Source organism: Gobius niger (assembly GCF_951799975.1).
Source record: "Gobius niger genome assembly, contig: SCAFFOLD_139, whole genome shotgun sequence".
Classification (NCBI taxonomy): Eukaryota; Metazoa; Chordata; class Actinopteri; order Gobiiformes; family Gobiidae; genus Gobius; species Gobius niger.
The window spans coordinates 44,192-62,656 of record NW_027639104.1 but is presented as its reverse complement, the minus strand read 5'-3'; the positions used below and the strand labels follow the sequence as shown (position 1 = coordinate 62,656).

The following is an 18,465-nucleotide window of genomic DNA, read 5'->3' as shown; positions in this document are numbered from 1 at the left end:
GGGGGAGACTCACCGCTTTGTCAAGGTTTAACACCGACCTGAGACTGAGAGGGAGGGGGGAGAGGAGAGAAGGAAAGGAGGGGGAGAGAGAGGAGGGAGGGAGAGGGAGAGAAAAAGGGGGGGTTGACTCCTTGTTCATATGAATAAAAACCTGGAGGAAACAGTTTTAAAGTCGCCTCCATTAAACAAGTCTCCGCCTCCGTTTGCAGGATCAGAGGCGTCGTCATGGTGACTCCTGCAGTCGTAGTAAAACAGGAACCACGTGCACAGGTCGTCACAGCTTTCAGATTGGGGTAAAGCCAGACTCGGGGTCACAGGTTAAACTCTTGTTTTCGCTGTAACGACTCGTTCTCGGGAAAGTGTAAAATCTTCCCAGACTCGAAGCTGTGAACGCACGTGGTGTTTGCTGCCTGCGCTGTGATTGGCTCAGAGCTGCCAGTGGGCGTGTCCCGTGTCCCGTGTGTGAGTATTTGACTGTGGACTCGTGTGGTTTGTGTCAGATCAGCTCTGGATCCTGGACTCTGGATCCTGGACTCTGGACTCTGGACTCTGGACTCTGGACTCTGGACTCTGGACTCTGGACTCTGGACTCTGGACTCTGGACTCTGGACTCTGGACTTTCACACTTTCCCCTCAGACTCACTTAGAGCTCGTTCTTTCCTGCATCATCATCATCATTATTATTGTTATAGTTTTTTGGCGTGAGTCAGATTCCCCTCTCTCTGATTGGACGGTCCGGGAGTCATCACCATGACGACGGCGGCGGCGTTGGTTCTGATGTTCCTGACGGGATGTTTGGTCTCGGAGGCTCAGCTCGTCCACAGAGGTCAGAAAAACACTATTTTCTTCTGCTTTGATTGTGATGATTGTTGTTGGATCAGGAGCTGAAGGTTTGTGAAGATCAGGGATTGTTTTAGTTCCTGAACTTTCCCTGATGGAGTTTTTTCTGCAGCTTCTCGTCTTAAATGTTCATGAGAAGAATTAACCTGACTTTAAATCTGTTTTTCTGCTTCATCAAAAAGACTGAAACTTCTGAGCTTCCTTTGACTCAGTGAACGTCTTTCCTGTGTTTGAAGAGCCGTGTTCATGGCGTGTTCATGGCGTGTTCATGGCGTGTTCATGGCGTGTTCATGGCGTGTTCATGGCGTGTTCATGGCGTGTTCGTGGCGTGTTCATGGCGTGTTCATGGCGTGTTCATGGCGTGTTCATGGTGTGTTCATGTTTCTCAAAACCAGTGTTAATTTCGTCGACTAAAATATTTAGTCTTAATTTTAGTCAAAGTGATATTTTTGTGACTAAAATTGGACTAAAACTAAATTAAAAGTTTCTCATGAGACTAAAACTGTGACTAAAATGTCCAGATATTTGAGTCGACTAAAATCAGACTAAATAAAAATGAAAAGGAGAGACTAAAATCATCCAAACTTGTATTGAGCGTCTGAAAGAGCCTCAGATCATGTTTAAAGGATCAGCTCTGAGCTTTGTTCATGTGGAGCAGAAACATGAAGCAGAGGAACAACATTAAACATGATTAGAATCAATATTATCAATGCAAAGTCCACTCAATTAGTCTTAAATTTAGTCGACTAAAACTAGACTAAAATTGAAACATTTTTTTTTTGGACTAAATCTCGACTCAAATTAATTTACATTTCAGTCAAAAGACTAAAACTAAAATAAAATATGTTGTCAAAATTAACACTGCTGCAGAGGCGTGTTCATGGCGTGTTCATGGCGTGTTCATGGCGTGTTCATGGCGTGTTCATGGCATGTTCATGGCGTGTTCATGGCGTGTTTGTGCTTCTGTGTTCCCGTGTGGAGCCTGTCAGGTCAAACCCAGGGCTCCTCAGACACAGAGCCCACAGTAAACATTTACTCTGGTTTTAAACATGTCCCGACCCAGATCTGCTGCTCACGAAGACAAACGACCTGTGTGTGTGTGTGTGTGTGTGTGTGTGTGTGTGTGTGTGTGTGTGTGTGTGTGTGTGTGTGTGTGTGTGTGTGTGTGTGTGTGTGTGTGTGTGTGTGTGTGTGTGTGTGTGTGTGTGTGTGTGTGTGTGTGTGTGTGAACAGCAGCAGTACTTTGGCTTCTTTATTCTCATGTTTCTCTCCTTTTCTTCACAAACGTGTTCCTCCCACAGGTCTCACAGGTCAGATGAACTGAAGCTCAGATGTTTCTCCTCCTTTAAAAGTTTCTGACGACGTCTTGTTCCTTTAGTCTCTTCATAAAAACACTTAAAGAGGGGGTGTTCTGCTTTAAAGAGGGGGTGTTCTGCTTTAAAGAGGGGGTGTTCTGCTTTAAAGAGGGGGTGTTCTGCTTTAAAGAGGGGGTGTTCTGCTTTAAAGAGGGGGTGTTCTGCTTTAAAGAGGGGGTGTTCTGCTTTAAAGAGGGGGTGTTCTGCTTTAAAGAGGGGGTGTTCTGCTTTTGTCAGTCCCATAGCACCAGTCTATATCCCACTACAATGATGACGAACCTTCTGTTGGTCTGTAAATGCAGTAAATTAGAATAACTGCCTTGTATAAAATTGCTCTTTCAAAATGGCGTTAGCAAATGGCTTGAAATAGGCCCCTGTCTCTTTAAGAACCTCTTCTTTCCGACACGCCCCCTCCACACGCTGTCTGTGGCATCGCAACAACACTGCGCTCGTTGTCTCAACTGTATTGAAACTACGATCGGTGCATTTTAATGTTTATTGTTGGAAAGGAGCTACTGTTTATCACTTTGTGAACAATGGCCACACAGGATATGATTTGAAGACGAACCTTCCACACCGGACGCTTGGAAGGGGCTCTTGCCTGAAAAATAACTGCTGTTTGGAGGCTTCTCTTTGCATCTGCCCTATGGATCTCTAACTATACCCCCATGGACGACACCAGGATCTGCAGGAGCCCATACGATTCAAAGACGGACATTATCTGTGCAGGTGGACAGTGGTTTTTCAAGGTTACCCGTTAGCTTGTTATAATCGACTACAGCTCATTGTTGATGAAAAGTCTGTAATAAACCACAAATGTGTAAAGCCAGGCTCATTGTGTGATCATCGTAAAGGCTGCTTCAAGTAGTTGCTGCTTTATTGACGTTATTTGTGCATAATATGCTGCCTGTTTTCAATGAATGTTGTGAAGGTGAAGGTTGTTAGCTTGTCGCAGCTAATAGTGCCTTAGCTCCGGGAGAAAACCACTCGGCTACGACTCACTGTAGATGAAATGTGAGCAATAAACTACACAATCAACAAGCCCGGCTCCGTGTGTGATCGTCATAAAGGCTGCTCCAAGCAGTTGCCTGTTTAGTGACGTTTTCAATGCATAATATGCTGCTTGTATTCAGTGAATTTTCCCGTTAGCTTGACGTGGCTAGCTTGTTAGCTCCGGGAGAAAGCCACTCGGCTATGACCCATTGTAGATGAAATGTGAGCAATAAACTTCCAAATCAACAAGCCCGGCTCCGTGTGTGATCATTGTTAAACGGTTCTTTATGTGTTGTGGTTTTATTGACTTTATTTGTGCATATTTCTCGTTTTCACGTGATGACTCGAGGTTTAGCTTAGCATTAGCTTTCTCCGGAGGCTCTGTGCATCATCAAGGCTCAGCGCAGAACCAAACACTGAAATAAGCGTTCTTGTCACCGGTTTGAATCCTGGGTGTTTCGGTAACAGAAACACTGATGTGTGTCTTTGTAAAAGTCTCACAACACATGAAGCTAATCCTCCATGATGACTCTGTTTACATCTTAGGGCTGGACACTGAGGGAGGGGGTTCTGCTGAGGAGCAGTGGTTGGTTACTCGGCTGGTGACGAAAGGTCGGAGGCGTATCCTGGAGGTCGAGGGCGTTTCCTGAAGGAATCAGGCGTTTTATCCCTAAAATGGCCGCCATCAGAGGGAATGACTTAATAACATGATGTAAAGCTTCAAAAAGTCGATTTTGCAGAATACCCCCCCTTTAAGCTTTTAGATTTCTCTCCAAAGTGTCTGATGTTTGTGAATGAAAAAGCCTCAGTGTCTGTCAGGTCTTGTTGCTGCTGCTGGAGTCACGAGTTTGGTTCTCAGGTTTCAGTTACATAAGTCCAAGTCTGTGGAAGAACTTCATGACATCATCGTTACTGCAGTTATTACTGTAAAAACTGCAGTAACGATGTTCCCACAGGCTCCGCCAGGAAACTGGATCCAAGAACAATGAAGAGCTTCAGTTTCACAGCTTTAAACTTCAGCTTCTTCAGCTTCTTCAGTCTGACTCTGCACTGAGCTGCTGTGAAGCTGTTTGTAATGTATTATCTCATGTGTACCTGCAGGGGGCGCTCCTGTGAGGCTGTTTGTAATGTATTATCTCATGTGTTCCAGCAGGGGGCGCTCCTGTGAAGCTGTTTGTAATGTATTATCTCATGTGTTCCAGCAGGGGGCGCTCCTGTGAAGCTGTTTGTAATGTATTATCTCATGTGTACCAGCAGGGGGCGCTCCTGTGAGGCTGTTTGTAATGTATTATCTCATGTGTACCTGCAGGGGGCACTCCTGTGAAGCTGTTTGTAATGTATTATCTCATGTGTTCCAGCAGGGGGCGCTCCTGTGAAGCTGTTTGTAATGTATTATCTCATGTGTACCAGCAGGGGGCGCTCCTGTGAGGCTGTTTGTAATATATTATCTCATGTACCAGCAGGGGGCGCTCCTGTGAGGCTGTTTGTAATGTATTATCTCATGTACCAGCAGGGGGCGCTCCTGTGAAGCTGTTTGTAATGTATTATCTCATGTGTACCTGCAGGGGGCGCTCCTGTGAGGCTGTTTGTAATGTATTATCTCATGTGTACCTGCAGGGGGCGCTCCTGTGAGGCTGTTTGTAATGTATTATCTCATGTGTACCTGCAGGGGGCGCTCCTGTGAGGCTGTTTGTAATGTATTATCTCATGTGTACCTGCAGGGGGCGCTCCTGTGAAGCTGTTTGTAATGTATTATCTCATGTGTACCTGCAGGGGGCGCTCCTGTGAGGCTGTTTGTAATGTATTATCTCATGTGTACCAGCAGGGGGCGCTCCTGTGAGGCTGTTTGTAATGTATTATCTCATGTGTACCTGCAGGGGGCGCTCCTGTGAAGCTGTTTGTAATGTATTATCTCATGTACCAGCAGGGGGCGCTCCTGTGAGGCTGTTTGTAATGTATTATCTCATGTACCTGCAGGGGGCGCTCCTGTGAGGCTGTTTGTAATGTATTATCTCATGTACCTGCAGGGGGCGCTCCTGTGAAGCTGTTTGTAATGTATTATCTCATGTGTACCTGCAGGGGGCGCTCCTGTGAGGCTGTGTGTAATGTATTATCTCATGTGTACCTGCAGGGGGCGCTCCTGTGAAGCTGTTTGTAATGTATTATCTCATGTGTACCAGCAGGGGGCGCTCCTGTGAAGCTGTTTGTAATGTATTATCTCATGTACCAGCAGGGGGCGCTCCTGTGAGGCTGTTTGTAATGTATTATCTCATGTGTACCTGCAGGGGGCGCTCCTGTGAGGCTGTTTGTAATGTATTATCTCATGTACCTGCAGGGGGCGCTCCTGTGAGGCTGTTTGTAATGTATTATCTCATGTGTACCTGCAGGGGGCGCTCCTGTGAGGCTGTTTGTAATGTATTATCTCATGTACCTGCAGGGGGCGCTCCTGTGAGGCTGTTTGTAATGTATTATCTCATGTACCTGCAGGGGGCGCTCCTGTGAAGCTGTTTGTAATGTATTATCTCATGTACCTGCAGGGGGCGCTCCTGTGAGGCTGTTTGTAATGTATTATCTCATGTACCTGCAGGGGGCGCTCCTGTGAGGCTGTTTGTAATGTATTATCTCATGTACCTGCAGGGGGCGCTCCTGTGAGGCTGTTTGTAATGTATTATCTCATGTGTACCTGCAGGGGGCGCTCCTGTGAGGCTGTTTGTAATGTATTATCTCATGTGTACCTGCAGGGGGCGCTCCTGTGAGGCTGTTTGTAATGTATTATCTCATGTGTACCAGCAGGGGGCGCTCCTGTGATGCTGTTTGTAATGTATTATCTCATGTGTACCTGCAGGGGGCGCTCCTGTGAAGCTGTTTGTAATGTATTATCTCATGTACCTGCAGGGGGCGCTCCTGTGAAGCTGTTTGTAATGTATTATCTCATGTACCAGCAGGGGGCGCTCCTGTGAAGCTGTTTGTAATGTATTATCTCATGTGTACCTGCAGGGGGCGCTCCTGTGAAGCTGTTTGTAATGTATTATCTCATGTGTACCTGCAGGGGGCGCTCCTGTGAAGCTGTTTGTAATGTATTATCTCATGTACCTGCAGGGGGCGCTCCTGTGAAGCTGTTTGTAATGTATTATCTCATGTGTACCAGCAGGGGGCGCTCCTGTGAGGCTGTTTGTAATGTATTATCTCATGTGTACCTGCAGGGGGCGCTCCTGTGAAGCTGTTTGTAATGTATTATCTCATGTGTTCCTGCAGGGGGCGCTCCTGTGAGGCTGTTTGTAATGTATTATCTCATGTGTACCTGCAGGGGGCGCTCCTGTGAAGCTGTTTGTAATGTATTATCTCATGTGTACCTGCAGGGGGCGCTCCTGTGAGGCTGTTTGTAATGTATTATCTCATGTTCCTGCAGGGGGCGCTCCTGTGAGGCTGTTTGTAATGTATTATCTCATGTACCTGCAGGGGGCGCTCCTGTGAAGCTGTTTGTAATGTATTATCTCATGTGTACCAGCAGGGGGCGCTCCTGTGAGGCTGTTTGTAATGTATTATCTCATGTGTACCTGCAGGGGGCGCTCCTGTGAGGCTGTTTGTAATGTATTATCTCATGTGTACCTGCAGGGGGCGCTCCTGTGAGGCTGTTTGTAATGTATTATCTCATGTACCTGCAGGGGGCGCTCCTGTGAAGCTGTTTGTAATGTATTATCTCATGTGTACCTGCAGGGGGCGCTCCTGTGAGGCTGTTTGTAATGTATTATCTCATGTGTACCAGCAGGGGGCGCTCCTGTGAGGCTGTTTGTAATGTATTATCTCATGTGTACCAGCAGGGGGCGCTCCTGTGAAGCTGTTTGTAATGTATTATCTCATGTGTACCTGCAGGGGGCGCTCCTGTGAGGCTGTTTGTAATGTATTATCTCATGTGTACCAGCAGGGGGCGCTCCTGTGAAGCTGTTTGTAATGTATTATCTCATGTGTACCTGCAGGGGGCGCTCCTGTGAGGCTGTTTGTAATGTATTATCTCATGTGTTCCTGCAGGGGGCGCTCCTGTGAGGCTGTTTGTAATGTATTATCTCATGTGTACCAGCAGGGGGCGCTCCTGTGAGGCTGTTTGTAATGTATTATCTCATGTGTACCTGCAGGGGGCGCTCCTGTGAGGCTGTTTGTAATGTATTATCTCATGTGTACCTGCAGGGGGCGCTCCTGTGAAGCTGTTTGTAATGTATTATCTCATGTACCAGCAGGGGGCGCTCCTGTGAAGCTGTTTGTAATGTATTATCTCATGTGTACCTGCAGGGGGCGCTCCTGTGAGGCTGTTTGTAATGTATTATCTCATGTGTACCTGCAGGGGGCGCTCCTGTGAAGCTGTTTGTAATGTATTATCTCATGTACCTGCAGGGGGCGCTCCTGTGAGGCTGTTTGTAATGTATTATCTCATGTACCTGCAGGGGGCGCTCCTGTGAGGCTGTTTGTAATGTATTATCTCATGTGTACCTGCAGGGGGCGCTCCTGTGAGGCTGTTTGTAATGTATTATCTCATGTGTACCTGCAGGGGGCGCTCCTGTGAAGCTGTTTGTAATGTATTATCTCATGTTCCAGCAGGGGGCGCTCCTGTGAGGCTGTTTGTAATGTATTATCTCATGTGTACCTGCAGGGGGCGCTCCTGTGAAGCTGTTTGTAATGTATTATCTCATGTGTACCTGCAGGGGGCGCTCCTGTGAGGCTGTTTGTAATGTATTATCTCATGTGTACCTGCAGGGGGCGCTCCTGTGAGGCTGTTTGTAATGTATTATCTCATGTGTACCTGCAGGGGGCGCTCCTGTGAGGCTGTTTGTAATGTATTATCTCATGTACCTGCAGGGGGCGCTCCTGTGAGGCTGTTTGTAATGTATTATCTCATGTGTACCTGCAGGGGGCGCTCCTGTGAAGCTGTTTGTAATGTATTATCTCATGTGTACCTGCAGGGGGCGCTCCTGTGAAGCTGTTTGTAATGTATTATCTCATGTGTACCTGCAGGGGGCGCTCCTGTGAGGCTGTTTGTAATGTATTATCTCATGTGTACCTGCAGGGGGCGCTCCTGTGAGGCTGTTTGTAATGTATTATCTCATGTACCTGCAGGGGGCGCTCCTGTGAGGCTGTTTGTAATGTATTATCTCATGTGTACCTACAGGGGGCGCTCCTGTGAGGCTGTTTGTAATGTATTATCTCATGTGTACCTGCAGGGGGCGCTCCTGTGAGGCTGTTTGTAATGTATTATCTCATGTGTACCTGCAGGGGGCGCTCCTGTGAGGCTGTTTGTAATGTATTATCTCATGTGTACCTGCAGGGGGCGCTCCTGTGAAGCTGTTTGTAATGTATTATCTCATGTACCTGCAGGGGGCGCTCCTGTGAAGCTGTTTGTAATGTATTATCTCATGTACCAGCAGGGGGCGCTCCTGTGAAGCTGTTTGTAATGTATTATCTCATGTGTACCTGCAGGGGGCGCTCCTGTGAAGCTGTTTGTAATGTATTATCTCATGTGTACCTGCAGGGGGCGCTCCTGTGAAGCTGTTTGTAATGTATTATCTCATGTACCTGCAGGGGGCGCTCCTGTGAAGCTGTTTGTAATGTATTATCTCATGTGTACCAGCAGGGGGCGCTCCTGTGAGGCTGTTTGTAATGTATTATCTCATGTGTACCTGCAGGGGGCGCTCCTGTGAAGCTGTTTGTAATGTATTATCTCATGTGTTCCTGCAGGGGGCGCTCCTGTGAGGCTGTTTGTAATGTATTATCTCATGTGTACCTGCAGGGGGCGCTCCTGTGAAGCTGTTTGTAATGTATTATCTCATGTGTACCTGCAGGGGGCGCTCCTGTGAGGCTGTTTGTAATGTATTATCTCATGTTCCTGCAGGGGGCGCTCCTGTGAGGCTGTTTGTAATGTATTATCTCATGTACCTGCAGGGGGCGCTCCTGTGAAGCTGTTTGTAATGTATTATCTCATGTGTACCAGCAGGGGGCGCTCCTGTGAGGCTGTTTGTAATGTATTATCTCATGTGTACCTGCAGGGGGCGCTCCTGTGAGGCTGTTTGTAATGTATTATCTCATGTGTACCTGCAGGGGGCGCTCCTGTGAGGCTGTTTGTAATGTATTATCTCATGTACCTGCAGGGGGCGCTCCTGTGAAGCTGTTTGTAATGTATTATCTCATGTGTACCTGCAGGGGGCGCTCCTGTGAGGCTGTTTGTAATGTATTATCTCATGTGTACCAGCAGGGGGCGCTCCTGTGAGGCTGTTTGTAATGTATTATCTCATGTGTACCAGCAGGGGGCGCTCCTGTGAAGCTGTTTGTAATGTATTATCTCATGTGTACCTGCAGGGGGCGCTCCTGTGAGGCTGTTTGTAATGTATTATCTCATGTGTACCAGCAGGGGGCGCTCCTGTGAAGCTGTTTGTAATGTATTATCTCATGTGTACCTGCAGGGGGCGCTCCTGTGAGGCTGTTTGTAATGTATTATCTCATGTGTTCCTGCAGGGGGCGCTCCTGTGAGGCTGTTTGTAATGTATTATCTCATGTGTACCAGCAGGGGGCGCTCCTGTGAGGCTGTTTGTAATGTATTATCTCATGTGTACCTGCAGGGGGCGCTCCTGTGAGGCTGTTTGTAATGTATTATCTCATGTGTACCTGCAGGGGGCGCTCCTGTGAAGCTGTTTGTAATGTATTATCTCATGTACCAGCAGGGGGCGCTCCTGTGAAGCTGTTTGTAATGTATTATCTCATGTGTACCTGCAGGGGGCGCTCCTGTGAGGCTGTTTGTAATGTATTATCTCATGTGTACCTGCAGGGGGCGCTCCTGTGAAGCTGTTTGTAATGTATTATCTCATGTACCTGCAGGGGGCGCTCCTGTGAGGCTGTTTGTAATGTATTATCTCATGTACCTGCAGGGGGCGCTCCTGTGAGGCTGTTTGTAATGTATTATCTCATGTGTACCTGCAGGGGGCGCTCCTGTGAGGCTGTTTGTAATGTATTATCTCATGTGTACCTGCAGGGGGCGCTCCTGTGAAGCTGTTTGTAATGTATTATCTCATGTTCCAGCAGGGGGCGCTCCTGTGAGGCTGTTTGTAATGTATTATCTCATGTGTACCTGCAGGGGGCGCTCCTGTGAAGCTGTTTGTAATGTATTATCTCATGTGTACCTGCAGGGGGCGCTCCTGTGAGGCTGTTTGTAATGTATTATCTCATGTGTACCTGCAGGGGGCGCTCCTGTGAGGCTGTTTGTAATGTATTATCTCATGTGTACCTGCAGGGGGCGCTCCTGTGAGGCTGTTTGTAATGTATTATCTCATGTACCTGCAGGGGGCGCTCCTGTGAGGCTGTTTGTAATGTATTATCTCATGTGTACCTGCAGGGGGCGCTCCTGTGAAGCTGTTTGTAATGTATTATCTCATGTGTACCTGCAGGGGGCGCTCCTGTGAAGCTGTTTGTAATGTATTATCTCATGTGTACCTGCAGGGGGCGCTCCTGTGAGGCTGTTTGTAATGTATTATCTCATGTGTACCTGCAGGGGGCGCTCCTGTGAGGCTGTTTGTAATGTATTATCTCATGTACCTGCAGGGGGCGCTCCTGTGAGGCTGTTTGTAATGTATTATCTCATGTGTACCTACAGGGGGCGCTCCTGTGAGGCTGTTTGTAATGTATTATCTCATGTGTACCTGCAGGGGGCGCTCCTGTGAGGCTGTTTGTAATGTATTATCTCATGTGTACCTGCAGGGGGCGCTCCTGTGAGGCTGTTTGTAATGTATTATCTCATGTGTACCTGCAGGGGGCGCTCCTGTGAAGCTGTTTGTAATGTATTATCTCATGTTCCAGCAGGGGGCGCTCCTGTGAGGCTGTTTGTAATGTATTATCTCATGTGTACCTGCAGGGGGCGCTCCTGTGAGGCTGTTTGTAATGTATTATCTCATGTGTACCTGCAGGGGGCGCTCCTGTGAGGCTGTTTGTAATGTATTATCTCATGTGTACCTGCAGGGGGCGCTCCTGTGAGGCTGTTTGTAATGTATTATCTCATGTACCTGCAGGGGGCGCTCCTGTGAAGCTGTTTGTAATGTATTATCTCATGTGTACCTGCAGGGGGCGCTCCTGTGAGGCTGTTTGTAATGTATTATCTCATGTGTACCTGCAGGGGGCGCTCCTGTGAGGCTGTTTGTAATGTATTATCTCATCTGTTCCTGCAGGGGGCGCTCCTGTGAAGCTGTTTGTAATGTATTATCTCATGTGTACCTGCAGGGGGCGCTCCTGTGAGGCTGTTTGTAATGTATTATCTCATGTGTTCCAGCAGGGGGCGCTCCTGTGAGGCTGTTTGTAATGTATTATCTCATGTGTACCTGCAGGGGGCGCTCCTGTGAGGCTGTTTGTAATGTATTATCTCATGTGTTCCAGCAGGGGGCGCTCCTGTGAGGCTGTTTGTAATGTATTATCTCATGTGTACCAGCAGGGGGCGCTCCTGTGAGGCTGTTTGTAATGTATTATCTCATGTGTACCAGCAGGGGGCGCTCCTGTGAAGCTGTTTGTAATGTATTATCTCATGTGTACCTGCAGGGGGCGCTCCTGTGAAGCTGCGAGTGCGTGTGAACGTCTCCTCAGACACCATCGTGCTGCAGTTCCTGCGCGGTCCTGCAGGGGGCGCTCCTGTACGTCTCGAGGGCCACATCGTCGGCTACGGCAGCGGCTCCAGCGCCCCGCAGTTCATCCAGCTGCCAGCAGGGGGCCACAGCTTCATCACCGAGATCGGTATGAACGGGACGGGTTACTTTAACATAAACACAGGAGGCGTCCGGACCGGGTTACTTTAACATAAAGGAGGAGCAGGCGTCTGGACCGGGTTACTTTAACATAAAGGAGGAGCAGGCGTCCGGACCGGGTTACTTTAACATAAACACTGGAGGAGCAGGCGTCCGGACCGGGTTACTTTAACATAAACACTGGAGGCGTCTGGACCGGGTTACTTCAACATAAACACAGGAGGAGCAGGCGTCTGGACCGGGTTACTTTAACATAAACACAGGAGGAGCAGGCGTCCGGACCGGGTTACTTTAACATAAACACAGGAGGAGCAGGCGTCCGGACCGGGTTACTTTAACATAAACACTGGAGGAGCAGGCGTCCGGACCGGGTTACTTTAACATAAACACTGGAGGAGCAGGCGTCCGGACCGGGTTACTTTAACATAAACACTGGAGGAGCAGGCGTCTGGACCGGGTTACTTTAACATAAACACTGGAGGAGCAGGCGTCTGGACCGGGTTACTTTAACATAAACACTGGAGGAGCAGGCGTCTGGACCGGGTTACTTTAACATAAACACTGGAGGAGCAGGCGTCCGGACCGGGTTACTTTAACATAAAGGAGGAGCAGGCGTCCGGACCGGGTTACTTTAACATAAACACTGGAGGCGTCTGGACCGGGTTACTTTAACATAAAGGAGGAGCAGGCGTCTGGACCGGGTTACTTTAACATAAACATGTCTGTGCTTTCAGAGGCGGAGCCTAAATACCTGCTGTCAGTTCAACCTGTTCCAGAGACAGAGCTGCACCCGCACTGCACTGGTAAATACTAATACTACTATTACTAGTACTAATACTAATACTATTACTAATACTATTACTATTACTAATACTATTACTCCTGTTGCTGCTAAATGAAGAGTAAAGCTGTAAATGTTTACTAAACGCAGGCGTCTGGGCTGATGTGTTCCAGTCGTAGTATCTTCATCTTTAAGCTCCTCCCCCTCCTCCTCCAGGTAAAGTGGACCTGGACTCCGCCCTGAAGCTGGTGGTTCGTCCCGTCAGCCCCACAGCGGCGCTGCTGTCCTGGGCCCCTCACCCCCACACCCCCCTGGGGGACATCCTGGGACACTGCCTGCAGGACGGGTACGAGAGGATCAGAGCGCTCTCTTCTTCTGGTGTCTCTGAGTGTCTAAGCTCCGCCTCTGTCTGCAGTGTCTAAGCTCCGCCTCTGTCTGTCTAAGCTCCGCCTCTGTCTGTCTAAGCTCGGCCTCTGTCTAAGCTCCGCCTCTGTCTAAGCTCCGCCTCTCTGCAGGTTCTACACGGTGCGCTGGCGGGAGCGCTCCAGCAGGTGGCAGTACGAGTGGTGTCCGACCAGCGACACGGTTTTATCCGACCTGAGCCCGGACTCGGTTTACGAGTTCAGCGTCCGAGCCAATCGCCACGACAACCGGCAGTACGGCTTTAACACGTTATATTATATATATATATATATTATATTAATGTTTATTATGTTAATGTTTACACCGTGTGGTTTCAGCGGAGACTGGAGCAAACCGGTTTATCACAGCACCAACATCAACTGTGAGTCAGAGACCACTAACCATAACTAACCATAACTAACCATAACTAACCATAACTAACCCTAACCAGAGGAACGAGACGAGATGTTTAACCTCTGTCTCTTTCAGATAAAGCTCCTCTGAAGACCTTCAAGCTGAGGAACCCTCTGGGACGAGCTCTGGTACGAACTCTTCATCCACACTTTACTGTAGATCATCTTCACCTCCTCACGCTCACCTGAACCCAGACCCTGTACGTGTTAAAGAGGGGGTGTTCTGCTTTAAAGAGAGGGTGTTCTGCTTTAAAGAGGGCGTGTTCTGCTTTAAAGAGGGGGTGTTCTGCTTTAAAGAGGGCGTGTTCTGCTTTAAAGAGGGGGTGTTCTGCTTTAAAGAGGGGGTGTTCTGCTTTAAAGAGGGGGTGTTCTGCTTTAAAGAGGGGGTGTTCTGCTTTTGTCAGTCCCATAGCACCAGTCTATATCACACTACAATGATGACAAACCTTCTGTTGGTCTGTAAATGCAGTAAATTAGAATAACTGCCTTGTATAAAATGTCTCTCTCAAAATGGCTGTAGTGAATGTCTTGAAATAGGCCTCTGTCTCTTTAAGAACCTCTGAGCCTTTAGACACGCCCCCTCCACACGCTGTCTGTGGCATCAGTGGGGAGGGGGTTCTGCTGAGGAGCAGTGGTCGGTTACTCGGCTGGTGACCAAAGCTCGGAGGCGTCTCCAGGAGGTGGGGGCGTTCCTAGGAGGACTCAGGCAAACCTATCCCTAAAATGGCCGCCATCAGAGTTTTTACAGATTACCCAAAATGGCCGCCATCAGAGTTTTTACAGATTACTCAGAAATACGTGAATGTGCCAAGGCAACACTTCAGCCATGTTTTTAATGAGGGAGTGACAGAATAACATGATGGAAAGCTGGAAAAAGTCCATTTTGCAGAACACCCTAACCCTTTAAGATTTGGGTAAAGCTGAACAGGTTAAACAGGTTATATGTGTCTCTGCAGAAGCCGATGGGCCGATCGCTGTTCCCGCCTCGTCCAGGTCAGTTTCCCTTCGCCTCATGTTGAACCCCGTGTGTCTCTGACCTTGTGTTGAACCTCATGTTGAACCCCGTGTGTCTCTGACCTTGTGTTGAACCTCGTGTTGAACCTCGTTTGTTCCAGCGCTGCACAACCGGACTCGACCTGACGTGTCTCTGCTGAACCTCAGGACGGCCCTGGGTAAGAGCTGCCTCTGTGCCCTCGGGCCTCACACTCATGTCTGAAGCGTTGATGTTTGGCTGGTGTCGAGGTCGTTGGAGGCGGAGCTTCAGGAACCGTGAGGTCAACGCGCTTTAGAACTGACTCGTGTGTGTTTCCCATCAGGCTCTGGGGCTCGTCCGTCCATCGCTCTGAACAAGAGGCAGAACCTGGTGCTGAAGCCGGACTCAGACATGGGTGAGCCTTTCAGACCCTCTGAGTCTCCTCCAGAGGAACCAGAACCTCCAGAACCTCCAGAACCTTCAGAACCTTCAGCAGATCCAACACAAGCAGCAGGAGAAGATCAAGTAAAGTTTCTTCTTTTTGTTTCAGACACAATTCAAAATCTGAAAGACGGTGATCGGCTCCGGCTTTTCAAACTCAAGCTGAAACCGACCAAACCTGCTGCTACTACTACAACTACTACTACTACTACTACAAGTACTACTACTACTACTGCAACTACTACAAGCACTACGACCACATCTGCCCCGCGCCGCTCCGGCCCCCGCGACCCTCTGACCTCCAGCCCCGCCCCCAGGCACCCGTCCTGGGAGGAGTCTGAGCTGTTCCAGGCTCTGCCCAACAACGACCTGGACGCCCAGGGCAAGAAGCGCTTCACCGGTAAAAACACCCATCAGCGGGAAGATATTAATATTAATGATAACAATATTAATAATAATGTTAATAATAATGTTAATAATAATAATAATGTTATTCCAGCTCCTCACGTGGTTTACCAGACGTTATAATATTAATAATAACAATAATAATAGTAATAATATTAATAATAATAATAATATTATTATTGTTATTCCAGCTCCTCACGTGGTTTACCAGACGTTATAATAATAATAATAATAATAATAATAATAATAATAATAATAATAATAATAATATTATTATTGTTATTCCAGCTCCTCACGTGGTTTACCAGACGTTATAATAATAATAATAATAATAATAATAATAATAATAATAATAATAATAATAATAATAATAATAATAATAATATTATTATTATTCCAGCTCCACACGTGGTTTACCAGACGGGCAAAGCCGTAGATGAACCCTGCTCCATCACGTCGTCTCTGAACTATTTTCCGCCCGACGACAGTGACGAGGAGCGCGGCCAATCACAGGCCTCGGCTCCCCCCGTGGCCCCGCCCTCTAACGTCACCGTGGTAACCGTGGAGGGCTGTCCGTCATTCGTCATTTTGGACTGGAGCAAAACCAACGACACCACAGGTAACGACAGACATGTGACCTCTGACTTTTACTTCAGCTGAACCTGTCCTGTTCCTCAGAGTACGAGGTGATCTCCACGGCCAAGGGTCCCGACGGGGAGAAGGTCTCAGTGCTCACCACCAACCAGACTCACACGGCCGTGGAAAACCTGCGGCCCCAGTCCAGGTCAGGGTCCAAGCCCGGGTGCATGAGGTCTAATCCTGAGCCGGGTCTGAGCCTGAGCCGGGTCTGAGCCTGAGCCGGGTCTGAGCCGGGTCTGAGCCTGAGCCGGGTCTGAGCCTGAGCCGGGTCTGAGCCTGAGCCGGGTCTGAGCCTGAGCCGGGTCTGAGCCTGAGCCGGGTCTGAGCCTGAGCTGGGTCTGAGCCTGAGCCGGGCCTGAGCCGGGTCTGAGCCTGAGCCGGGCCTGAGCCGGGTCTGAGCCTGAGCCGGGTCTGAGCCTGAGCCGGGTCTGAGCCTGAGCCGGGTCAGAGCCTGGTCTGAGCCGGGCCTGAGCTGTGTTTGTGTGTTTGTGTTGCAGTTACGAGTTCAAAGTGAAGCCGAAGAACGAGGCGGGTTCTGGGCCGGAGTCTGAGCCCGTGGAGTTCAGCACAGAGTCAGGTCAGACACGCCTCACACGTGAAGGAAACCACGCACACACGTGATCCTCATGTTTCTGTTTGTTTTACAGCGGATCCTCGGGTCAGTGAGAACCTCTCAGGTGAGGCTCCTCCTCACGTTCATGAAGCTCCTCACGCTCATGAAGCTCCTCACGTTCATGAAGCTCCTCACGTTCATGAAGCTCCTCACGCTCATGAAGCTCCTCACGCTCATGAAGCTCCTCACGCTCATGAAGCTCCTCACGTTCATGAAGCTCCTCCTCACGTTCATGAAGCTCCTCTGTGTTTTTGTTCCTGACCTTTAGTTTGTTTTGATTCAGGCAAAGCCGCGATCTGGACGGAGTTCCCGTTCGCCGCAGACTCCTTCTCCGACTGCAGGGGGCGCCAGTTTGTGAAGAGGACGTGGTACAGGAAGTTCGTGGGCGTGCAGCTCTGCAACTCGCTGAGATACAAGATCTACCTCGGAGACTCGCTGCACGGTGAGACTTCAGCAGATAAAACATGTACAAGAGGAGAAACTACTGTCTGACAGATTCACAGTCTGGGGAAACTGAGGGAAACGTGAGGATGATCTGGAGGAGAAGATGAGAAGAACTGAGGGAACATGTCACAGATGTTTCACGTCCTCCTCCATGTTCTGTGTTTAAAGCCTTTGTGTTTCCAGGGAGGTTCTTCAACGTGGGGGACCAGTCCGGCTTCGGGGAGGACCACTGTCAGTTCGTCGACTCGTTCCTGGACGGACGGACGGGACGGCGGCTCCGCCCCGAGAGCCTGAGGGAGCGCTCAGGTACGTCAGATGCCCTCACGCTCTCCTTTACGCCTGGAGCCTGAGACACGTTTCCTCCTGAGGGAAACATCTGGACCTCAGCGTTACATAACCACTGTGAACGAGGAACAAACCTGTGAACTTTGTCCAGATTAAAGCTCCACAATAAGAGCCACATGGGGCTTTTATTTTGGAAAACGCTTCCAAACACGTGCGGCGCTGGAGTTCTCGGCTCGCGAGACGGATAGACGTTTCTGAAGATCTGAAGTCCAGAAGATCAAAGCCGGCCCTTCACAATAAAAGCCAGCTGGAGCCTGGCTTCAGGAACACGTCCAGATCTGCTCGGGTTAGAGCTGAGGGACACAGTTCACTCCAACACAAGTCTTTACGGCCAGTCTTCACCTGGACGGGGCTTTTCTGTGGAGGTTCTCCCTGTGTCTGTGTAGGGTTCCTCTGCGACCACTCAAAACATGTACAGTAGGTTCCCCTCTAGGGCCAGGACTCCCCTGAAAAAGAGATTCTTAAACTCGATATTGTATATTTGCTTATATCCCCCTGAGGTGCGACTGACCCCTCCCTCTCTCTCTCCCCAGGCTTCTACAGGGCCGTGCGACAGGAGCCCGTTCACTTCGGCTCCATCGGGGGGCGCTCTCACGTCAACTACGTGTCCTGGTACGAGTGCGGCGCGCCCATCCCGGGGAAGTGGTGATGGACGAGCGGAAACTGAAGGTCTTTTCAGGGAAGGAGCTGCTCTGAGGAGGAGGAGGAGCTGCTCTGAGGAGGAGGAGGAGCTGCTCTGAGGAGGAGGAGGAGCTGCTCTGAGGAGGAGCTGCTCTGAGGAGGAGCTGCTCTGAGGAGGAGCTGCTCTGAGGGGGAGCTGCTCTGAGGAGGAGCTGCTCTGAGGAGGAGCTGCTCTGAGGGGGAGGAGGAGCTGCTCTGAGGAGGAGGAGGAGGAGGAGGAGGAGCTGCTCTGAGGAGGAGCTGCTCTGAGGAGGAGCTGCTCTGAGGAGGAGGAGGAGCTGCTCTGAGGAGGAGCTGCTCTGAGGAGGAGCTGCTCTGAGGAGGAGGAGGAGGAGCTGCTCATGAACTAAAACCTCATGGCCCTGACGCTGA

The 18,465-nt window shown here is 49.3% G+C and overlaps 1 protein-coding gene across 1 annotated transcript; it reads left to right on the top strand.

Annotated features, from left to right (window-relative positions):
* Positions 1-761: 761 nt before the first annotated feature.
* Positions 762-18,089, top strand: LOC306982890 (uncharacterized protein). Its single transcript, XM_079583336.1, has 18 exons — positions 762-826; positions 11,754-11,945; positions 12,691-12,759; positions 12,954-13,083; positions 13,253-13,393; positions 13,478-13,521; positions 13,629-13,681; positions 14,509-14,545; positions 14,668-14,724; positions 14,869-14,940; positions 15,076-15,366; positions 15,772-15,990; positions 16,050-16,155; positions 16,508-16,587; positions 16,658-16,687; positions 16,907-17,065; positions 17,251-17,373; positions 17,946-18,089. The coding sequence occupies exons 1-18, from the start codon at positions 778-780 to the stop codon at positions 18,059-18,061; spliced, it is 1,968 nt and encodes a 655-aa protein (XP_079439462.1). The 5' UTR covers positions 762-777; the 3' UTR covers positions 18,062-18,089.
* Positions 18,090-18,465: the final 376 nt, after the last annotated feature.

What these genes read in the sequence shown, in the direction of transcription:
- LOC306982890 (XM_079583336.1), top strand. Translation starts at nt 778, where the DNA reads ATGTTCCTGACGGGATGTTTGGTCTCGGAGGCTCAGCTCGTCCACAGA. An exon ending in CAGCTTCATCACCGAGATCG is followed by an intron (nt 11,946 to 12,690) that starts GTATGAACGGGA and finishes CTGTGCTTTCAG; the next exon opens with AGGCGGAGCCTAAATACCTG. An exon ending in GGTCAGTGAGAACCTCTCAG is followed by an intron (nt 16,688 to 16,906) that starts GTGAGGCTCCTC and finishes GTTTTGATTCAG; the next exon opens with GCAAAGCCGCGATCTGGACG.